General features: G+C 40.9%; 1 protein-coding gene across 4 annotated transcripts in view; it reads left to right on the top strand.

Moving 5' to 3' along the window:
• The first annotated feature begins 4038 nt into the window (after positions 1-4038).
• Positions 4039-24112, top strand: part of SPAG6 (sperm associated antigen 6) — a 46403-nt gene continuing 26329 nt past the window's right edge. Inside the window, exons 1-3 of one of the 4 annotated variants that reach the window (XM_028508165.2) lie at positions 4039-4254; positions 4334-4429; positions 23323-23489. In XM_028508165.2, coding sequence (XP_028363966.1) covers positions 4230-4254; positions 4334-4429; positions 23323-23489 — 288 coding nt within the window. In that variant the 5' untranslated portion in view covers positions 4039-4229. Of the gene's footprint in view, positions 4255-4333; positions 4430-23322; positions 23490-24112 lie in introns of those variants that run through there. The other 3 variants (XM_028508167.2, XM_036024706.1, XM_036024717.1) reach the window with 3 other exon arrangements.

Here is a 24112-nt window from a genome sequence, read left to right on the forward strand (position 1 = left end):
TCACATCTTAAAACAAAATATTTCACCTTAAAATAAAAAGCCCTAGCAATCAGTCGTCCTCTAACTACTACCACATGTCTCTTCTCAGCCAAATGTTTGGGAAGAGACGCCCTCCGTTGCTGTCTTCTCTTTCTCACGCCCTACTCACTCTTCACTCACTGCCTGCCGTCCTGCTGGCACACACCTCCAGTCATCCAGCTGCCATAGCCAACGGCATTTGCAGCTTTCCTGCCCTCCCCACAACATTTGGCTGTGTGTAGGAAATTATGTATGGAGCGCCTACCAGCCTGGCGCTGGGGTAGGTGCTGCTGTAACAGAAATGAAAGGCAAATGTGATCCCTCATGGGGCTCATTGGGTCAGGCATTCCTGAAAATACTCAGGTTTGTTTACTGCCACTGCTCACCTTTACAGGCTTCACTTAAATGCTACTTAAATCTCCCTATTCTCCAACTCCCCTTTTTCTCTTATACATAACTTTTCAAAGCAATCACTTCTATATCCATGGCTTCAATTACTATATATATGCTAATGACAATATAATTTTAAATTTTTAACAGTTTTATTTTACATAGTATGCTTCACTTACTAAAACCATAGATACCAAGTTGCTCCATGAAAGCAATCACACACACAAAATGTGGTATTCTTAGCATGTCGACTTTAAGAAAGTTCACTAATTACTTGTTTTTGGTTTGATTTAATGGTGCTATTTTCAAAAATATATAAGTTGGGATGTCACAAAATGAACCTAGTCTTCTCGGCCCAGCTGCCACGTGGCATTCAGGAAGGCGCCAGTAATTCAGTGCTTCCGAAGCAGTGGCAACCCTACTCGGAGAGCCCTTTGGCCCTTCCTGCCACAGGGCTGGAGTCAGGGCCCCAAGGGACCAGGGACCGCAGTGTATGGGCAGGAGGGAGAACCCTATGGGTAGCCTGCCCAGCCGCGGGTCAGCTGCTTTCCCTTGCCACCTTCCTTCCAGGGGCTTCGTGGCTGCGTGCTACAGAGGCTGGTTTACATCTCTAACAAAAAATAATTGAATTTATTGGGGTGACACTGGTTCGCCAAACCATACAGGTTTCCAGTGGACAGCTCAGTAAAACATCATCTGTTCACTGGATCGTGGCCCATCGCCTTAGCCAAAGTGGTCTAGGGTCTGAGGAGCTGGCTGATGGAAGATGGTGCAGGGTCCCTGCACCCCATTTCGGTCGCCGGGAGTCTGGAGACCCCACACTCCTTCTTCCCAAACAGGACTCCACAAGTCCCCAGGGCAGAACGTCAGCGGGAAGCCAAGTGGTCGCGGCGAGCTCTTCTAGATGCTCCACTGCCTCGAGGCCTCGGTGGTCGGCTTCCCAGGTCCCAAGCCCACAGGTTCGCGAGCGAGCTCCAGCAGGACCTCTCCAGGGAAGCCCCCGCGGGTGCGGTTCCTGCTGGAGGCTTGGCCGTGGAAGCTAAGCCAAAGAAGAGAGGCCTCCTTCATCCCCCCGCCCCCGCACCCTCCCCCGGGCCCCCACCACCGCCCCACGCTGCTGAAGCCGGCTCCCCGAGACCCAGAGCCCCTAGGTCCCAGTCCTCCTGCCGGAGGCCCGCGGGGCTGCGAGGAAGCTGGAGAGAGGGATTCCCCACCCCCCACCCAGGCCTGCGCTCCGGATTCCGGAGGGACCCCGTTCGAGGGAGGCCGCCGGGGACCTCTCTTCCGCGGTCCCGCCTCACCACCGGCCCTCGCACCCGCACCCCCTTTTGGTCCCGGCCCAGCCACTCGCGGTGGGGGCCCCCGCTGGGCTCTGAGGGGAACAACAGCCTGACCCTGTCGCCAACAGACACCTGGCGCCTCTTCCTCGTTAGAAACTGCGTGGAGAGAGTGGAGGTGCTCTTTGGCCTTCTAGAAACTTGGGGACCTAGGAAAAGCCTTGGGGGTGAGGGACATCTACATCCTTCCCTCCTCTGCAGCCCCAGCAAACCCGCCAACACTCAACCGCATGTGTCTCCGTGGCCAGCACCGCTCAGGGACACTCCCGTGTCCCGCTCCGCAGAAGCGTAGGCAGTAGCCGCACCTATGGGAGGCGTGGGCCGAGTCCTCCCGGATAGTGGTTTGGTTCCGTGCGGGCGGGTGCGGTGGGCGTCCAAGGTCCTTTCACCTGTGTCACCTCCCGTCTTTGCCTCTTGTGTCCTGTACTGATAAAAACGTGGGAAAGCAACAACACTACCTTCTCCGAGAGAAGTCCAACAACGGCAAGATTTTAAAGGGGCGGCGGGCCTGTGCGGCGGTGAGAGGGAGTGGCTGACAGGCTTCTTTGGTAGGGCACTTACAGATTTCTGTCGGGTGGTAGGGGGTTTGGGAACAATTTTTAAAGACCATCCACGTAAGTCTTCAGAAAAATGATATTCACATACACAAACACACACACCAAGCAGCAATAACGTGATGTTTTATGCATGGCTCATTGTTTTAGAATATGTCATGCTGTATTATAGACTTCTACAATAGAAGCATCAATTTTAAGTACCAATCACCTTGTGCTATATGGTGCCTTTGGAGGTGTAACTATTCTTGTGTGCAGCCCGCCTAATGATGGTTTACTTTAGGAGAAATCTCTGTGTCCACTGAATTAGTGGAAAAGTTACAGGTGTATCTTTAGAACTTTGGGGCCAGCTAAATCACTGTCATCTTAATATTTTATTGACCTTGACACTAAAAGAAACTTAACATTTAACACATGGATCGGTTCCTGCAAGCCCCCAACCAGGGACCTGGCCCACAACCCAGGCATGTTCCCTAATCTCAGGAATTGTATGAGCAACCTTTCCATTCACAGGCTGGCACTCAACCCACTGAGCCACACCAGCCACCGTTAAAGTCTTTAATTTTAAAGGATCTGTTTCCTTAGAGAAATGTGGAGATCATTGTGAAACGTATGCCTTAGAGTTAAGTAAAAGGGTTGTGGGCATCACTGGCTTCTGAAGTGCAGAGCAAAAAAAGCAGGCACCTGCCTTACTGGACTCGCTTGCTGCTCTCTCTGATCGCTGGACATTCATTCCCTGGCTATTCTGGGCTCCACGCAATACCAGGACTTCATCAGAGAGCACAAATCGGAATGAGATCTCCCAGCCTCCACTAAGTTTGCACGGTTCCTTCTATTGAAGAAGAGATGTCGAGAGGTCTCCTGTCTTGGCGCTGCTCTGCAGCAGCTGTGGCTCTGCTCACTTGACTCCTGATGCAATTGTAGTTTCTGATGGAGAAACATTTTCAGTGGACACCTGTGATAGAAACATATGGTCTACAGTTTTTAGAGAAGCTAGAAAGTAGTAATAGACTAAGTACCTAATTTTTGTTAAAAGAGACTTTGTAAAGAGTTAAAGTGACACAAGCTAGAGAAGTCTGGTTAAGATCATTTGAATTAAGGCTTTTCAGGTAAAGTTTCTCATTCTCATTCTCTCTCTCCCCCCCTTCCCCTCCCTCCCTCTACATTCAGCAACAAACAAAGCCTAAATTTAAAAGACAAAGCCAAAATGTTTAAAAATCACACAAAAGTGAGAAAGCAGAAAAGCTAGTAGGGGTAAGAGAAAGTCGTGGAAGGCAGGACATTGATCACATTTTCTCGTCTGCTTTTCCCCTTGAATATTTAGGAGCGCTTACCAAATGTTTGCAAAACAATAGAATTAAGTATATGAACATCATCGTCTTGACCCAGCAAGGAATTCTGAAAACTGAAATGTCAGGTATATAAAAGCTGGACTGAAGGGGAAACCGTTTGACTTCAAGGTTGCATTGACATCGACGTATTTATCAGATTATACAGTGCCACAGGAGACACTGTTTCCCTGCCTCCCCGCACTCGCATCGGGTTCTCCCTCGCGCGTGGGCTTCCTGGCGGGACGAGTCGAGCGCGGCCTGGCTGCTACGCGGGTCTGGGGCGGTTTGTGCAGAACCTGCGCCCCCTCCCGGCGACGCCCTGCGCGGCCGGGTGGAGTCACCCGGGGGCGCTCGACCCCCGCCCGGCGGGCGCGGAGGGCACGGGCACGTCGGGGGCGCCAGGCGGGCAGATCCCTCAGACTCCGGCCGTCGGTCGCGGGCGCGGGGCCCGCGGCCGCAGCGTCACCCCCGGGACTGGCCGTTGCAGCGAAACGGCCGCGTTCCGGTTCCGGTGTGTTGACCAGGAGACGCGGGTACACAGAGAGGCAGGCGACCGACGCCGCGGACCAGGCGGTGGCGGGCGCAGAGCCGCGGGCGCCATGAGTCAGAAGCATGTGCTGCAAGGTACGGGCTGGGGCGCCCCGACGCCGGCGGCGGGAGCGGGGACCGCGGGCGGCCGCCCCCACCGTGCCTCTCCCCTCAGTGTTCGAGCAGTACCAGAAAGCCCGGACCCAGTTCGTGCAGACGGTGGCAGAGCTGGCGACCCGGCCCAAAAACATCGAGACCCTGCAGAATGCCGGTGAGCTCTCCCCTGAGCCCTCACCGCCCCGGACCTGCGGGGCTGTGCCACCTGGTGCCGCGGCCCCGCTCAGCGCCCCGAGGCCTCAGTGACCCCGAGTCCCCCGCCCGCCGCGCCGGCACCTGTGCGCCCGGCCAGTGGCCGCCCGGGGCCGTCCAGCCTCTCGCAGCCCGAGTCCCGGTCCCGCCTCAACCCCCTTCTTACCCGGGCCTCCTTCCCCACCTGCTCCCTTGCCGGCTGAGTTGGGGGAGGAGGAGGGTGGGACTGGAGGACGGAGTCCCCAGATTCCTCGGATTCACCACGACGCGCACGCAGACTCTTTAGCGGGCCTTTGGGCCGGAGGCTGAGAGGGCGACGCTCGCAGACGCGTGTGCCAGACGCCCGACCTCCCTGTTTCCGTCTTCAGCGCCACCAGGCAAGTGTCAGGTGGGAAGTCAAAGGCAAAGGAATTGCCTGGAAGTTCTTTCACGTGAATGTGAATTCACCCTAATCAGATCCGTTTTATCTGGGTGCCTGTGCAGGTCACCCAGCCTTTGGTCACCTTCGACTTCTTCACACCAAAGGAATTGCACAGTGGCTGACACATTGTTTTTCGCTTGGCATTGCTGAAAGAGCAATGATGTGCTTGGGTGTTTTCCAGGACGTTCGAAGTCGGTAAAGACCTAGCTTTGAAAAATCCTTATGTTCTCATTTCACCCTCAGCCTGAACTCATGGAGACTATAGAGAGGAAGAGTGTGTGTGTGTGTGTGTGTGTGTGTGTGAGTGAGATATGCTTATCTGTTAACATAAAGATAAAATAGTGGTGGCGCTCTCTCTCTCTCACTAAGCATTATTCCACCACCATTGGAACTCAAAGTAAGATAGCATTTTATCACTGCCGTGTCATAAGAAACCTTCAATTTATAGGATATGATATTGGAAACATTTAAATTAATGTGGAATTAAAAGAAAATTAAGAACATGTAGACAGGGGAAGAAGCTTTAGACATAATATTAACTCTGGGTTTTTTTGAGGGGAATTTCTACTGTCCTTAGAAAATCAACCCCCCCCCTCTATATTTGTGTGTGTGTGTGTGTGTGTGTAGTTACTGGGAGGGATTTGGGTATTTATTCCTTATACATTTTCATCTGGGGTCAGGAGATGTATTTACAATAGAGAAAGTGTGTTTTACAATCATTTCTAAAAGCTTTTTTTCAAATATAGGGATAATTGTATATTCACATGTAGCTGTAAGAAACTACACATGATTCTGCATACCTGAAAGCTGTAGCATGATATCACAACCAGGACATTGACATGGATCACTAATTGATTTAGTTCAGGTTTCCCTAGTTTTACTTGTACTTATTTGTGTTTGTGTCTGTGCTGTACAGTTTTATCCTGTGTGTATCCATCACTCATAGCCAAGACACAGAGCTCTTTCATCACCACCAGGATGCCACCTTGTATTGCCCTTTTATAACAACATGCACCTCCTCCTTGTCCCTAACCCCTGGGCAATCACTAACCTGTTTTCCATTAAATTTTTTTATATCATTTCTGTATTTGCTTCACCACAGTTTTCTCTTATAACTGACACAAGTGTAAAGGCATAGACTTATTACAGATGACTTTTCTTCCTCGAGACCTTTCTGGGCCCTCAACAAGGTATGATAGGGGCAAAGGAATAAACCTAAGCAATGTTGGCATCCAAAAGACTTGTTCAGGCCAAGGTGGAGTTAAAGCAGCTCTACCCAATACACAGAAACAAACACAGGAGACTGCCAAATTGAGGAGACAAAGAAATATGGCCCAAATGAAAGAACGCTTCAAAACTCTAATAAAGAACTAAGTGAAATGGAGATAGCCAACCTATCAGATTGCAGAGTTCAAAACAGCGATGATAAGGATGCTTAGAGATCTCAATGAGTATGGCAAATGCATAAAGGAAGAAATGAAAGCTACACTAAGTGAAATAAAGACAAATCCACAGGGAACCAACAGTTAAGGGAACAAAGCCAGAGTTCAGATAAACAATTTGGAACATAAGGAAGAAATAAACAGTCAACCAGTATATAATGAAGAACAAGAATTCAAAAATGAGGAGAGAATAAGAAGACTCTGGGACATATCCAAATGCACCAACATCCGAATCATAGGGATGCCAGAAGGAGAAGAGGAAGAGCAAGAAATCGAAAACTTAGTTGAAAAAATAATGAAACTTCCCTAATTTGGCAAAAGAAATAGACATACAAGTCCAGGAAGCACAGAGAGTCCCAAACAAGTTGGACTCAAAGAGGACCACACTGGGACACATCATAATTAAAATGCCAAACATTAAAGATAAAGAAAGAACCTTTTTTTCTATTTCTTTCTTTACAAATTTTTAAAGTATATTTTATTGATTATGCTATTACAATTGTCTCATTTTTTCCTCCCCTTTATTCTCTTCCTCCCAGTACCCCCATTTCCTCTAGTGTTCCCCCCACCCCGCCTTAGTTCATGTCCATGGGTTGTACATACAGGTTCTTTGGCTTCTCCATTTTTCATACTATTCTTAACCTCCCCCTGTCTATTTTGTCTCTACCATTTATGTTTCTTATTCCCTGTACCTTTCCCCCCATCCTCCCCACTTCCCGCTGATGACTATCCATGTGATTTCCATTTCTATGATGTTCCTGTTCTAGTTTGCTTAGTTTTTGTTTTTGTTTTAGGTTAAGTTGTGGATAGCTGTGAGTTTGTTGTTATTTTACTGTTCATAGTTTTGATCTTCTCCTTTTTCTTCAATGAGAAAAGTCCCTTTTAACATTTCATATAGTAAGTCCCTTTAACATTTCATATACTAAGGGCTTGGTGATGATGAACTCCTTTAACTTGACCTTATCTGAGAAGCACTTTATCTTCCCTTCAATTCTAAATGATAGCTTTGCTGGATAGAGTAATCTTAGATGTAGGTCCTTGTTTTTCATGACTTTGAATACTTCTTTCCAGCCCTTTATGCCTGCAAGGGTTTTTTTTTGAGAAATCAGCTGATAGTCTTATGGGAACTCCCTTGTAAGTAACTTTCTACTTTTCTCTTGAAGGAAGAAAAGAAAGGGAGAAAGGAGGGAAGGGAAATAAATAAAAGACTTGGAACTAATTATTTAAAAATAAACATTTCGTTATTTCAAAGTTGATAATCTTTTGTTCTGCAGTTGTTTCTTGTGGATTAATTTACTTTCTTCTGCATGTGTGCACGCTTTTATGCATGCAGGCATGTTCCTCACAGTACTCAGAACAGTGCTGGTCACACAATGTTTCATATATACAAATTAATTAAAGTTAATGAGAGCATATTGCATTTTTAAATGCTTATTTTTTAGTTTTTCTTCCCCTGTCATTCCTATTCAATGGCTTTTGTGAATGGACACTTGCAAATTATAAGTATGTCGTTTTTGGGCAATATACAGCTAAACTAAACCATTTTTAAGAGGAAAAAAATGATTGATATATTAAAAATCTGACACTGAAATATAGAAGTAGTTAACACTTTAAGATACAGGATAACATGTTTTAGTATAATAGTGGCAGGGTTTCTCTTCCCATAAGTGTACAATATAGAATATATTGTGGAATTTAATCAGTTCAAACCATGAGGCTAAGTGATCACCAAAGTATAAGTGCTTTAAATATGACATTTTAAATAGCCACCTATACTTCTAATTGAGATGGCAGCATAAGGAGACACGGCTCACCTCTTCACACAACCACATCAAAATTACAACTAAAATACAGAACAACCATCACTCAGAACCGTCAGAAATCGAGTTGGAAGTCTGACAACTATGGAATTAAAGAAACCACATCCGTTCTTGCCCTCTCAGAATAGTTGCTGGTAGGAGGGGCGCAGACGCGGAAGGGTCTGGGCCCTCACCAACATGTGGTGGACAAAAGTTTGGGAGGAATATCTCTGGAGAGAGGAGTCCCAGCCCCACACAAGGCCCCTCAGCCCAGGGTTCCAGTGCCAGGAAGATAAGTCCCCACAACTTCTGGCTGCAAAACCCAGCAGGGATTGAGTCAATGGAAGAAACTTCTGGAGCCTGAGGCAGTTCCTCTAAAAGAACCCACATATGGACCCACCTACTCAGACTCACTCCCTCTGAGCTCTAGCAGCTACTGGGGTAGCAGCTTAAAAGGCACCAGTAACATACTGGTAAAAACTGAGGTTGTCTGGAATCAAGGTGAACAGAGGCCATTGTCCCTTTTCTAAACCTTCCCCTCACAGAGTCAGTAGGCTGGTGCCTTATACTTGATGCGGGCATCTCCATCAACCTGGCTAACACTGTTTGACCCACCTTGGAGATCCCCAGAGACTCTGCCCCACCCAATTTAAGGGCCCACCCAAACTGTTTTTCCACATGAATGGCTGGTCTTGGCTCCAGCTTCACAACTCCCTAAATCCTATCAAACAAACAGTCGCTGGCCTCAGTGAACCCCAGGCATGGAACTGCTTCATAACTTGGCTTGCCTGGGAATCTACAAGCCCAGCAGAAGTAGCAGCCATCTCAAATTGCTATAGTTCAGGAAGTGGCCCCAGGGCAAAACACAGGTAGGGGTTGAACTTGGCCTGCCATGCCCGGGAAACCTCAGGACCAGCGAACCCAGTGGAGAGCTACAGACCACTGTCGGAGCACTACCACCCTGCCCTTGCATAGCTAATCCTACACGGAGGGTGGAGGTTGGTTGTCGGTGGTCACAGCCAGTCCTTGCTTCTGACTGTCCTGTGTAAATCCCTTCCATTGATCTGCCAACAGCAATCAAGGCTCAATACAAGAGAACGGTGTACTCAGCCCAGGGATTGATAAAGTCATCAATCCCTGTCTCTACTACATGGCTCTTAATCATCTTTGTATACATGTATTTTAGAGTAAACTATTCTCAAAGAATTTAGGGTATAAATAAAGTAAAAACAAAGTATCTGAAGATATATTTTTGAACTGACTGCCTTCCAAAATGTTTCTCTCCAAATATTGCTCCTGAAACCTCTTGAAGCAGATAATCCTTTTAGAACTGTCCTGTTTACAAAGTAACTTTCACCATTTGTTCATTCATCATTCAATAAACATTGAGTGTCCAAGTGCCAGGTGAATGCTTAGATGCTGTTTGTGCAAAAATAGAAAGCCATTAAGGAGCTTATTTGTTAAGGGAGAGATATATACATAAAATACTGTTTGGTAAGTGTCTGAAGATAGACATATGGAGCACATATGGAGAGTACTTAATTCAGGCTTTAGGAGTAAAGGGTGCTGTTTATGGAGATTTCAAGGAGGAGTTCCCAGGAGTCAGCTAGACCAAGAAGGGGAGGGGAAACTGCATTCAGGTGGAGGGAAGTTACGTGTAAAGGCACTGGGGCAAGAGAGAGTATGGTATGTTGTTCTTAATAGAAAAAGCAAATGTTCAGATACGACTGGAGCTTCTTGGGATAATAAAGCAAGGGAGAGAAAGTTAGTGACTAGAGAGGAAAATGGGCCTAATTATGAAGGACCTCATCTGAAGATTGGATTTATCCTGTAATTGACAGAAAGCCACTGAAGAATTTTAAATCAGAGGAACACTGGGACCCATTTTGTGTTTTAAAAAAGATGGTTTTCACAGCGGTGTGGAGAACAGATTGGAGGGGACTAAAACGGGGTCAGGAGACCAGGTGTCGGAGTTTGCTGCAGCAGTCACCCTGGATGAGAGGTGGGCAGGACGGGTGACTCAGAGGAAGGGAGCAGGGGCATGTAAGGCGAGAGATGGATTTAAGATGCCTCCCACATTAGTTGCTTAGGCACATTAGTGCCATTCATTACTTGAGAAAGGGTACAAAAGGCAGAGGCAATGGTGATTTCACTCTAACAGTGTTGAGGCTGTAGTGTGTCTGGGATATCTGCGTGCCAGTGACTGTGGTAAGCAGTTTGGACTTAACAGGGCTCAGGGACCCAGGAGAGAGATCTTAGCTGGCAGTAAAGATTTAGTTATGTGGAGCTTACATGTTCGTTTGAAAACTAGAGTAAAAGCTCTCTCTCCCTCTCTCTCTCTTTTTTTTGATGTGACAGAGGTCTTATTTAATTTTAAATCTGCACAAACTCAGATTCCTTTGTGATCATAAATTATAATTCCTCTCTTCGGTATTCCTTTTTTTCCCTATGCATTGGTTTCCCTTTTTTTCCCAAGTGTTCTCCCTCTCTCTCTCTCTCTCTCTCTCTCTCTCTCTCTCTCTCTCTCTCTTTCTTATTGTTGTTCAAGTACAGTTCTCTCTGGTGGGGGGGAAATGGAGTAAAAGCTCATTTTTATATTTCTTTACATAAGTACTGTATAACATGTAAGTTCCAATCAGTTTATCTAAAGTATATATAAATTGAACTTGCCATAACTTGTATGTTCTACATGCTCATGCAGTTCCAATCTCCATGCATATATGATGATGGCTGTGATCTAGTTGAGAATCAGACAGTTGCGCTGAGGGAGTGAATGGAGTGAATGGAATTTCAGTTTAATACAGTAATCGTGGGAGATAGCTACAGTAATGTTAATGTCAGTTCAGCAGATTATACCCTTGGTATGCATTCTAAACTGGGAATAAGTCAGTTTTCATTGATAAATGGTAAATGGTAAGTACATGTTAAATAAGTAAATAAATACACACTGTGTTTCCTTGCCCTCTCAGAATAGTTGCTAGCTTGTTTAGTAAGTGAGTGGTCTCGGTCCTGGTTCCAACTTCCTCCCACTTCTCTCCACTCAAAATGATGCATCAGGCCTTGGCCAGGTGGCTTAGTTCATTGGAGCATTGTCCCATGCAGCAAAAAGTTTGCGGGTTCGACTCTTGGTCAGGGCATATACCGAGGTTGTGGGTTCGATCCCTAGTCAGGGTGTGTATAGAAGCAACTGACTGATGTTTCTGACATCAAGGTTTCTCTCTCTCTCTCTCTTTCTCTCCCCACCCCACTTCTTTTCCTTTCTCCCTCTCTCCCTTCCTGTCTTTCTAAAATTAATAAATAATATATCCTTGGGTGAGCATTTTTAAAAAATGCTGTATCAGGTGTGGCAGACCTTTACTTATAAACAAGTAAGTGAATAGTGAATCAACAAACAAAATTCAGAAGATACTAGCTATAGTATTAACTATAATGAGAATAATTTTTAAAGGAGAAAATAGAGTATTTTTACTATAATATAAAAAGAATATACATATGTTTTATGATTAATTATGACCCTTTAAATAAATTATAAGACTCTGTATGTTGTGAGGGATATAGTATCTAAAATCAGCCCTGGCTGGTGTGGCTCGGTGGATTGAGTGCCGGCCTGTGGACTGAAAGGTCACTGGCTCGATTCCCAGTCAGGGCGTGTGCCTGGGTTGTGGGCCAGGTGCCCGATTGGGAGCATGGAAGAGGCATCCGATCAATCAATCAATTAATCAATCATAATTGACTTGATTAATTATGACAGTTAAAAAGTAATTTCACAGAACACAAAACAAATAGACATGTGATACCAAAATTTATGATTTCTTAATCAGATGCAGGAATAGTGGCCAGAGGTATATAATCATAATGGCTGGGAGAAACCAAATCAGGTCCTGAAAATTCTTACTCTAAAAAAAAATAAGGGAGGAACACATAAATATTTTCAAATAAAAAATGATTGGTTACAGAAAAAGAAACAAGTTGTAAAATTTGTCAGTGCTATGAAGCTTATTTCAAAGTATAGTTACATAAATGTAATCTCTTATTAAAGAGATAAAAATAAAATCATTAAAATTAATAAGTATACAGGGAATTACTCTGTGATAGAATAGGTAGTACTTAGAATAGTAAAATCGAGTGAGTGGTGGTTTCTAGAGCCAAGACCACAAGTGTTTCAATAAGAACTAGCTGTATATTCAGAACTGTGCTAGGTAATTTGAGAAACAGAAAAGAGGTATAAAACTAAGCTGTGCTCTAGAATGGTCATTACCGTACTATGGAGATAAGACATTTATTCACATAAAGCAAACTGAGAACCACACAGCATCAGTGATGTCAACGATGTCAACAATGGCTGCTGCACTCTGCACAGCTTCGGAAGTACCACTCACACCCTCATCTAGTGAGTGGCATCCCCTGGACTTGTGCAGTACACACCTCCTCAGTGGTACACCATGGGCCTGGGAATTATTCAGTCTTGATTTTCATTTCTTTCCCTGAGAGTAGGTAGTATAAACAATAAATCTCCCTGTGGCTTCCCATTTCACACAGAATAACATCACAAAATTTTCATTTGACCTATTGCCAAATTCGATCTGCCCCCAACCGAGCTTTCCAGCTTCATATCTTACCACATCACCCCTCCCACTTAACATTTCTGGATGGTCTGAATTTATCATGGATTCTTCAACAGGCTGCCACAGTCACACATCCCTTATCCAAGCCAGAAACCTGGAAGTATCACTAATTCCTTCATCTTCTTCACACTAAGCAGTTTGTCTCCTAAATATCTCCTTAGACCTTTTACTTTTCTCTTTGCCTTTTGCTAGTGCTGTTCCCCAGGCTACCTTCACATCTGCTGTCAGTTCCTACAACAGCTTCCTAGGTGGTCTCCCGTCTTCTGTCTTGTGTATTTTCACCCTTTCTTCCCAGTGCAGTCAGATCCTTTACAAAGTCCAAATTTGGTTCCGTCACTGCACTGACTTTACTGTCCAGATACAACTGAAAATACTTAAAATAGTTTATTGGACCCTTCAGGATTTTGGTTTCTATTCATTTCTTAGCCTTATTTCTCCAACCTTCTCTCTTCCTTCTTGTGCTATAGTGATTGACTACAATAATGATTGACTATGATTATTCTGTAACTACCAATTCATACTTCTTAATCCCTTCACCTTTTCCCCCAGCCCTACCTAAACCTCTACCCTCTGTCAATTGACACTCTGTTTTCTATCTGTGAGTGTATTTCTATTTTGTCTATTGTGTTTCTTACATTCCATATATAAGTGAAATCATGGTCTTTGACTTTCTCTATGTGACTTATTTAACTTAACACAATACTTTCCAGATCAATCCATGCTGCCAAAAAGTGTAAAATTTTATTCTTTTTTTATGGCCAAATCATGTTCCATTGTGTAGAGGTACCCCAGATTTTTTTATCCACTCATCTATTGATGGGCACTTGGGTTGCTTCCATATCTTGAATATTGTAAATAATTCTGCAATGAGCACAAGGGGGCATATATTCTTTCAAATTAATGGTTTGGGTTTCTTCAGATAGATTCCCAGAGGTGGAATTGCTGGGTCAGAAGGCAATTCCATTGTTAATTTTTTAAGGAAACTCCACACTGTTTTTCATAATGGTTTCACCAATCCACATTCCCAACAACAGTGCATGAGGGTTCCCTTTTCTCCACATGCTCGCCAACACTTGTATGTTCTTTAATTAATGGTAGCCATTCTGACAGGTGTGAGGTGATATCTCATTGTGGTTTTGATTTGCATCTCTGATGACTAATGATTTTGAGCAACTCTTCATATATCTGTCTTCTTTGGAGAATTGTCTATTCAGGTCTTCTGCCCACTTTTTAATTGGGTTTTTCTTTTTCTTTTTTCTTTTTTTCTGGTGTTGAGTTGTTTGAGTTCTTTACACATTTTGGATATTAACCTTTTATCAGATGTATTCTTGGCAAATATCTTCTCCCATTCAGTAGGTTGTCTTTTGATTTTGTTGATGGTTTTCCTTGCTGTGCAGGAACTTTTTAGTTTGACATAGTCCCTTTGTTTTTGTTGTTGTTGTTTGTTTCCCTTGCCCAAGAAGAGATGTCAAAAAATATTGCTAAGAGAAATGTCAGAGATTTTACTGCCTATGTTTGCTCTAGGAGTTTTATGGTTTTGGGTCTTACATTTAAATCTCTGATCCATTTTAAGTTTATTCTGGTATATGGTGTAAGAAGGTGGTCTAGTTGGGTTTTTTTTTTTGCACTTATCTGTCCAATTTTCCCACAATCACTTATTGAATAGATTGTCTTTCCCCTGTTTTATTTTCTTGCTTCCTTAGTCATAGACTAATTGATTATATAGTTGTGGGTTTATTTCTGGACTCTCTATTGTTTTCCATTGATCTATGTGTCTGTTTTTATGTTAGTACCATGCTGTTTTGATTGCTATAGCCTTGTAGTATAGTTTGATATCAGGTAGTGTGATACCTCCCACTGTGTTATTTTTCAAGATTTCTATTATTATTGTTATAAATTTTGGATTGTTTTAGTTCTGTGAAATATGCCATTGGTATATTAATAGGAATTGTGTTGAATGCTAACAGATATTTCTTTTCTTTTATTGGTGTTCAAGTACAGTTTTCTGCCTTTCCCCCCACCCCAGCCCAACACCCCAGCCCTCCCCACCTCCCTCCCCTGTTTCCACTCCCTCTTGTTATTGTCCATGTGTCCTTTATAATTATTCCTGCAAACCCTTCACCCTTCCCCCCTGAAATTCCCTCCCCTTTCCCCTCTGGTCACTGTCAGCCTGTTCTCAATGTCAGTGTCTTTGGTTATATTTTGCTTGCTTGTTTGTTTTGTTGATTAGGTTCCTGTTAAAGGTGAGATCATATGGTATTTGTCTTTCACCACCTAGCTTATTTCGCGTAGCCTAATGCTTTCCAGTTCCATCCATGCTGTCACAAAGGGTAGGAGCTCCTTCTTTCTTTCTGCTGCATAGAATTCCATTGTGTAAATGTACCATAGTTTTTTGATCCATTCATTTACTGATGTACACATAGGTTGCTTCCAGCACTTGGCTATTGTAAATTGTGCTATGAACACTGGGGTGCATAGGTTCTTTTGGATTGGTGTTTCAGGGTTCTTAGGATATAATCCTAGCAGTGGAATTGCTGGATCAAGAGGCAGGTCCATTTTTATTTTTTTGAGGAAGTTCCATACTGTTTTCCATAGTGGTTGTACTAGTCTGCATTCACCAACAGTACACTAGGGTTCCTTTTCTCCACACCCTCTCCAACACTTGTTATTTGTTGCTTTCTTTATTATGGCCATTCTGACCAGACTGAAGTGGTATCTCATTGTGGTTTTAATTTGCATCTCTCTGACAGCTAGCGATACTGAGCATCTTTTCATACGTCTTTGGACCCTCTGTATGTCCTCCTTGGAGAAGTGTCTGTAACAGATATTTCTTGAATGAATTAGTCATTTCATGATAACTCTAAAGTATAATGTAGAAAAGATTCAGTCTGTGGGGCCACAGCACCTTAATTATTTCTTCATCAGAATGGAGGGTATTGATTAATGAGTCACATACAGTAATAATAATAAAATGTTAATGAAAAATAAGGTCAACATAGGGAATCGATCCTTTCAGTTAGCACTTTTATTTATCAAGTACTTGTGTCTACTTTGTCTCAACGCATCTTCCTAACACTTTAGAAATTTTCTCATTGTAATTCTCACAACAATTTTATGAGGTAGCCCTAGAATTTACCACTATTTTATATACAAGGAGAGTGAGACATGGAGATGTTAAGTAACCTTGCTGGGCCCTGCAGCTGGGGAGTGACAGCACCCAGATTTGAAGCCAGTCAGGCTGCCTCCAGAGACAGGCTTTCAATTAGCTCAGTCTGTTATCTCTCAACATAAGCAGTCATGTAACAAGCTGGGCAAAGGATTCCCTCTGTACTTAAAGCATGAAGTTTCTTTTATTTCCTCATTGGACTCCAAACAGAATGCCTGAGTCAGACAGTAACACTAACAGTTAGTGGTGAATTCTTTGCTGTGTGCTGGTTAATTGTATGATAAAATCACTTCTTCTAAAACTTGAATGAACTATAGTGGCAATTTCATGTTAAATGGTCATATAAAAAGTAGTTTTAGATAAAAATAAAACATTTGTTGGAATTTACATTTTTAAAGCTTTGCAAAATTTACAATAACGTCTTTAACATATAAGTTAATGACAATTTTTGAATAAAATTAGAAAATAAAGAATATATAAGGTAGATAATTTCATTTTAAGTAAAAAAAAATACAAAGAAGGACATCAAAGGACACTACCAAAAAAGTAAAAAAGACGGCTCCCAGGATGGGACAATAGGGCGCTGGCTGGTGTGGCTCAGTGGATTGAGTGCCGGCCTGTGGACAAAAGGGACGCTAGTTTGATTCCCAGCCAGGGCACATGCCTGTGTGGCAGGCCAGGTCCCCAGTGGAAGTGTGTGCATGAGAGGTAACTGATGAATGCATCTCTCTTTCTCCTTCCCTTCCCCTCTCTCTAAAAACAAACAAACAAACAAATAAGAATGGAAGAATATATTTGCCCAGCATATGTCTGATAAGAGATTCATATCTAAAATATATAGAGAACTCCTAATAGTCAACAAAACCCCCAACAACTTGATTAAAATTGGCCAAAGAATTTGAATAGACATTTCTCCAAAGAAGTTGTAATACTGGTCAATAAGCACATGAAAGGATGCTCAATACCACTAGTCTTTAAGGAAATGCGAATGAAACCACAGTGAGATACCATTTCATATCCATTAGGGTGGCTATTATAAAAAACAACAAAAAATAACAAATGTTGGTGAAAATGTGGAGAAATTGGGACCTGTGTGCTTTGCTGGTAGGAATGTAAAATGGTGTAGCCATTGTGGAAAATAGTTTGGTGGTTCCTCAAAAACTAACAATTCCACTCCAAGATATGCACTAAAAAGCATTGAAACCTGGAACTCAAATGGAGTACACCAATATTCATAGCAGCATTATTCACAATATCCAAAAGGTGGAAACAACCTAAATGTCCATTAACAGGTGAGTGGAGAAACAAAATGTCATATATACATACAATAGAATATTTTTCATCTTACAAAGCTAATGAAATTCTGAAACATGTTATAGTAGATAAACTTTGAAAATATGTTAAGTATGAAATAACCCAGACAAAAAAGGACAAATATTACATGAGGCCATTTATATGAGATATCTACAGTAGACAAATTCAGAGACAGAAGGTAGAATAGAGGTTACCAGGGGTTGGAGGTAGGGGAAATGGGGAGTTAGTGTTAATTTATATTGAGTATCTGTTAGAAATTATGAGTAAGTTCTGGAAATGACAGTGGGTGATGGTTACACAAGATTGTAACTGTACTTAGTGCTATTAAATTGTACATCTAAAATGGTTAAAACAAATTTTGTTATGTATATTTTACCACAATGAAAATAAACAGAATTTTAGAAAATTGAACAAGACAAAGAAGATAAGTAACAAGGGCAACCAGATATCTTTACTATGACTTAAATGAGTCCAAAGGCCCTATTTACAGACTATCGTTTTTAAAGAAACAAAATTGTTAAATTTTTAACAATTTTGTTAAAACAAAGATTGAGGTAATATGTATATACATTATAGGGGAGACCCCAAAAAGTCAGAATTATCTTCTGGAGGGTGGGACCCTTGTAGCACAGGCTTCCCCCACTAGGTGAGTGTTCTAGGAACCCATCTGTATCAGTGTACCAGCTGGCATTGTTGTGAGACTCTGTGTTTGACTTCAGTGAATTTTTTTTTAAAGACTCAGCACATTTGCTGGTTTCATGATGGATGATTTGCAAGTGCACCTGCCCACATCAAGCTGAGTGTTCGGCAGTTTTTGACCAAAAATGGCATGAGCCCTGTGCTCCATCATTCCTATTCAGCCGATCTCACCCTGAGTGACATTTATTTTGTTTCCCTGGATGGAAAAAGTCCTCAAAGGGAAAGGTTTTGCTAATGTGAAAGAGGTGAAACAAAAAAGGTAGAAGTGCTAAACTGAATCAAAATTGTTGAGTTCAAAACCTGTGCTGAGCAGTGCAAAAAACATCTTGATAAGTGTATTGCATCAAATGGAGAGTACTATGAAGGTGACTGAAATTTAAGCATGTAATAGTAAATATATAATTTTTTATAAATAAATCCCAGTTTTGGGGGGTATGTATATGTAATATGAGAATGCATAAGACATTTTTTTGTCTTTGGAAATGTTTGACATTTCCTTCCTAATTTATATATGCTTTCAGCATTCACCATCAAAATAGGCCTATGTTGCACTGAAAGGAATTCAAGGAAAGAGCTGTGATTATTTTGAGGCTATTTTACAATCTCCTCCACCTGATTATTAGTTTCTTGAGAATAGGAGCTTCCTTAACTCTTAGGTATAGTTCTACTCCTTGTCACTTAGTAAGCCCCGATCTGTCATTTGAATGAACGATTGTGGCAGGATCAGCAAAGTTGTTTTTGTTTGGGGAATAACTGGGCTACAGTGTAGGTGTTAGCAGCAATGTCTCCAGTATGGCACTGGAAAAAGAAAAACAGAAAAGGAACTCAAAGCCATAAAGTTGGGAGAGGGGGAGAATTGTAAAGATCTTGTAAGTTAAATTTCAAAAATAGTTTCACACTATTTTATCAGTTTGTATAGATTGAATTATTTTAGAGATATTACAGTATAATACATGAATTATTTTTAATATTAGAAATTAGATAGATATTGTTGGTTCCTTCAGTGGAGACCGCAATGAGGCCATTAGTTTTTCCCTAGAGACCTGTGTATCACATATTACAGCAACTATTCAGACTGCTGTGGTTTATGGACTATAAATTTTCATGCATTCTCTCACCAAGAATCAATCACCATGGATTCCTCATGGACAGGCAGGTAAGGAAAAAATTTCTTTTTATGTTATATATACTACTTTTTCCCTCTGCTCTTCTAGCCTCCCCTCCTTCCACTCCACCCCCCCCCTCCCCTGCCAAGTCAATGTCTCTTGTATCATTATCAAATTTTTAGGACAAATGTGTAATTAAAGGTCAAAGTCTCCATGTTTAATCTATGTAAGAGATAAAAAATCATGTCCCAGGGGCTAATGATTATAAAGGACTAAGAAGCAATTTAAGGACTAGAAATTTGGAAGAGTTATTTTCTCTAAAAGAACACTCTTATTCAAACACAGATATATTATTTATTTTTATTGAATTTATTGGGGTTACATTGGCTAACCCCAATAAATTCATAAATTTATATACACTTGAAGTGTAAAATTATATACACTTCAAAGGTACAATTCTATAATGCATCGTCTGTATATTGTATCATGTGTTCACCACCCAAAGTCTAGTCTCCTTCCATCACCATTTACTGCTCATTTTTTCTCTCTACCTGCCTCTACCCCCCAAACAAATATATTTTCATGAAAACTTTAGCTTTTACTTTTATAGGTTCAGAGATTTAAAATCTTTTGAAATCCTCATTGTGCTACTGTCTGAACTAATGAATACAGGAAAAGTACGACAGAGCAGAAGTTTCTGTGCAGAAGCCTGACTTGGACATTGAATACAAGAGCAGAAGGAATGCCGATCCTTATATTCTTGTGTGACATTTTATTGACATTATTTTTCCTGGGCTCCATACAATAGAAAAATGGAGGATAAAATATATAAATTAGAAAATTCCTTTGAGTATATGGACAAGTGAAATACTTTTGTGGAGGTGGTGATGGTGGTAAAATAGTTTACTGCCAAAATTGTAAACCACAATTTTCCAAAAGTAGAGACTTGGTATATAAGCTAAATACCGTAACCAATAAAAAATACATAATAAGTTAAATATTACAGATGTAGATAGATGAATTCATCAAATTCTTAAAGTAAAAGTTCAAAGTTCTTAAGATTTTAATTTAAAATGTCTAGGCTGAATAACCCAGTATGGATCGATTTTCCAATTATATTTCAAAAGACAATAAGCCACTTCCTTCACATAAATTTATCAAATGAGAAAAAAGGAAATAACATAATCAACAGGAAAAAAATAATATGAACCATAAATTAGTTTTTATTTTTTTAAATTGTGATTCTTTTAAAACTATTCTAAGCATACTATACTTTATATTTTTGGTCTTTAACATATGAAACTTTGTTATGAAACTTAAATATATGTTAACAAATTTAATTTTTGTTTTTGAAAAGATTTTATTTTTTAGAGAGAGAAGAAAGGAGGGAGAAAGAAAGGGACAGAAACATCAATCAATTGCCTCTCACACAAACCCCTACTGGGGCAGGCCTGCAACTCAGGCATGAGCCCTGACTGGTAATTAAACCAGTGACCTTTCGCTTTGTGGGATAACACCCAACCAACTGAGCCACACCAGTCTGGGCAGCATTTCTTTTTTAAATGGTGCATATTTATTACCAAAAATATCAAGCTATATTCAATAATAATTAATAACAACCCAATTAAAATGGGAAAGGGATTTTAACAGACATTTTAATAAAGAAGATGTACAAATGGCCAATAAGCACATAAAAAGACATTCACCATCATTAATGCTAGGGAAATAAAAATCAAAACCACAGTGAGATATCATTTCATGTCTATTAGGATGGCTATTATTTTTTTTAAAATGTGGAAAATAGTTGTTGGTGAAGATGTGGGGACATTTGAGCCCTTGACTTTGCTTGTGGGAATGTAAAATGGTGAAGCTTCTGCAGAAAACCATTTTCTAGATAGTGGAGATGATTATGCATCATTGGAAATGTACTTGGTACCACTGAATTGTACACTAAAAATGGTTTAAGTGGTAATTTCTATGTTATGTGTATTTAACCATAATTAAAAAACAAACAAGTAATAAAGCAAACTACAAAGAAGAGATTGACAAGTTGTTTTAAACCCAACTTTTTAGAAAGAACCCATGTTAATACATGGTAGTAATTCTAATACCTTACTCTGTGCTTTAAACTTTGTTGTGAGATATTTCAGAAATATCTCTGTGAAAAAAGTATAGCTAATAATATATGAAGAACACTTATGAGCAGACACGTTGGTTTGTCTAACAGGAGATATGACCTGGGCTTGAGCAGGAGTGCTTTGTGTCTGCAAAGTTAATTAGCTTAGGTGGTATTCAAGTGTGCAATTGTGACCTTGTATACAATGATCTAACCAAGCCAATTTAGGCATAAAAAATGACCACTAAATGAAATTGGAAACTGTGAAAAGCCACAGGTGACATCATTAAATGCGTCTGAGATAAGCATCATTCTTCTTTGTTTATGTTATTTGGTAGTACTATGTATCATACTTTAGCCCAATCCTAAAAGTTACTGTAAGTGTTTTCCTTTTATTCTATTTAAAATGTTTCTTGCCCTGACTGGTGTGGCTCATTGGATTGAGTGCTAGCCTGCAAACCAAAGGGTCACGGGTTCGATTCCCAGTCTATGGCACATGCCTGGGTTGCAGGTCAGGTCCCCAGTAGGGGGTGCGTGAGAGGCAACCACACACTAATGTTTCTCTCCCTCTCTTCCTCCCTTTCTCTCTCTCTAAAAAAAAAATAAATAAACTCTTTTAAATAAAAAACAAAGTGTTTCTGGATATAACATTATAAAAGATTATTGGTAATATATGCTTTTATGGATCACTGGAATATGGTTTTATAGAAAAGATATAGTAACATCAGTTGAATGGCCTGCTGTAAATTACATAAAGTTTAGAAAGTCAAGGGGCACTTTGTTTCAGTTTGAACTACATCATTACCTTTCTTATAACCTTAGACTGAGATACCATCATTAAAGCACAAATAGTAGTGAAGTATTTTACAGATTTTCTAGTAAGACAAAGCTAATATATAGAGTTGGAATATCCAGTAAGATGACCAAAATGCAATTATTTGTCTCCCTTCCCCTACTTCTTCAATTTTAAATACATATTATTATTTATTTAGCAGTCATCAATAAGAATGTCAGAATTTCTTTTTTAAAATTAATTTATTTATTTGAGAGAGAGAGGAAGGTAGAGAGAAAGAGAGGGAGAAGAACATCAATCAGTTGCCTCTTGCAACTGCTCCAACCAGGGACCAGGCCTGCAACGCAAGCATGTGCCCTGACCGGGAATTGAATCAGCACCCTTTTGATTGCAAGATGATGCCCAACCAATTGAGCCACACTGGTCAGGGCAAGAATGTCAGAATTTCTAACCTTGCTCCACCATTTATTAGTTGTGTGACAATTTTTTAAGCTTTCTCAGCCTCAATTTCCTCATCTGTAAAATAGATGTAATAATAGGGCCCACATCATAGGTTTGTTATGAGAGTTCAGTAAATTAATAATATGCAAAACAAATCCTTAAAACAATGCATGCATATAAGTGCTCCATAAATATAAGCTACTTTTATTATTGTTGTGAGGATGAGATACCTACTACTATTCAACCCTCAAATCAATATTACAAGAGCTGATAATATGATATACTTGCTTATATCAAATAATTTACTTATTTGGAGATAAGTAAATTATTTACTTACTTATTATTTACTTCTGGAGATGTCAGAAATCTGATTTGCAGCCCTTCGTGAATGCAGCACTGGACAAATGGCACTCCAAGCTCCCCTGGTTCTGAGATAGATCCTGATAAAATTTCTGTAATAAACTCTTTCATTTGAAATCAGAGAAAAAAAGAAAGAAAGAAAGACTTCATTGAGAAGAAAGGATCTGAGCTGAGCCCTGAAAGATAGGATTTGCAAAGGGGAGGGGAGGGGGGATTCTATCCCCATCCCCCATGTGCTAGGCATTATGCTATGTGCTTCACAACCTTTCTTTACATTCGTCATGACAGCCCCAGCAGGTCACATAGCTGGTATTTAATAAATCAGGGATTTAAACTCTTCTCTAAACCCAAAGCTGTTCTTATTTCTACACTATGCTGCTTTGATAATTATACGTTGTATCATTCTGTGTCTTGGACAGTTATATACTTAAAAATATCACATTAGTTTGTAGTGGCTAATTTTTTGTTTTTACTGTTTTTCCCCTTCATTTCCTTATTTGCATATGTGCTGAATTGTGTGTTTGTTTTTAAATTTAAATTTTGCCGATTCTGTTCCTTCATAATTTAACTCAGGTGTAATGTCTTTGCTGAGGCCTCTTCTTCTGGATGTGGTCCCAACAATTCAACAGACTGCTGTTTTGGCTCTTGGGAGACTGGCTAATTATAATGACGACCTAGCAGAAGCAGTTGTGAAGGGTGACATCCTTCCACAGCTTGTTTATTCACTGGCAGAACAGAATGTAAGAATTAAAAAAAAAGTTATGTTTTTTACTTAAAATTTTTGATAGTTTGGATGCATTTGCAAGGTTACAGGCCTTAGAATTATTAAGATGTTAATACACCTTTAGTTCTCTAAACTAAACATAATATCGCTAGGGCATTCTACTTTGAGGTTGGTATGCAGCTGTTTTCCATTATTGTATTATTAACAGATTAAAAAATGTAATGGAGGTATACATAAAGCAGTATTTCTGTGTATCAGAGTATTAAAATTATAGAATTAGGCTTAGGATATAAAGCCTTAGGCAAACAAAAAATTGTTTACAGAAATCTTTATATACAGGTGAAATTATATGCAGGTTGATGGCAACTATAACAGATTACTTTAGAGCAAAGGGGAGAGAAGCATCCAAAAGGAAGAACACTATGTTTAATGGAAGGTTTGATAAAGCATTTTACCAGTATGCAAGCATGTCAGGCCTTTTATGAGTCACCTAAGAGTGACCCAATATCTGTTTCTCCTTCTGCCTGGTCCCACTCCATGTTTCTGTACAGCACCACCTACCGGTACCTAACAGCAGTAAAGGATCTTCCTGTAGGTAGGTAGGGTCTTGGACTGTTCATTCCATTCTGTTAGTTTATC

The sequence above is a fragment of the Phyllostomus discolor genome, chromosome 1 (assembly GCF_004126475.2).
Source record: "Phyllostomus discolor isolate MPI-MPIP mPhyDis1 chromosome 1, mPhyDis1.pri.v3, whole genome shotgun sequence".
In the NCBI taxonomy this organism is placed as follows: Eukaryota; Metazoa; Chordata; class Mammalia; order Chiroptera; family Phyllostomidae; genus Phyllostomus; species Phyllostomus discolor.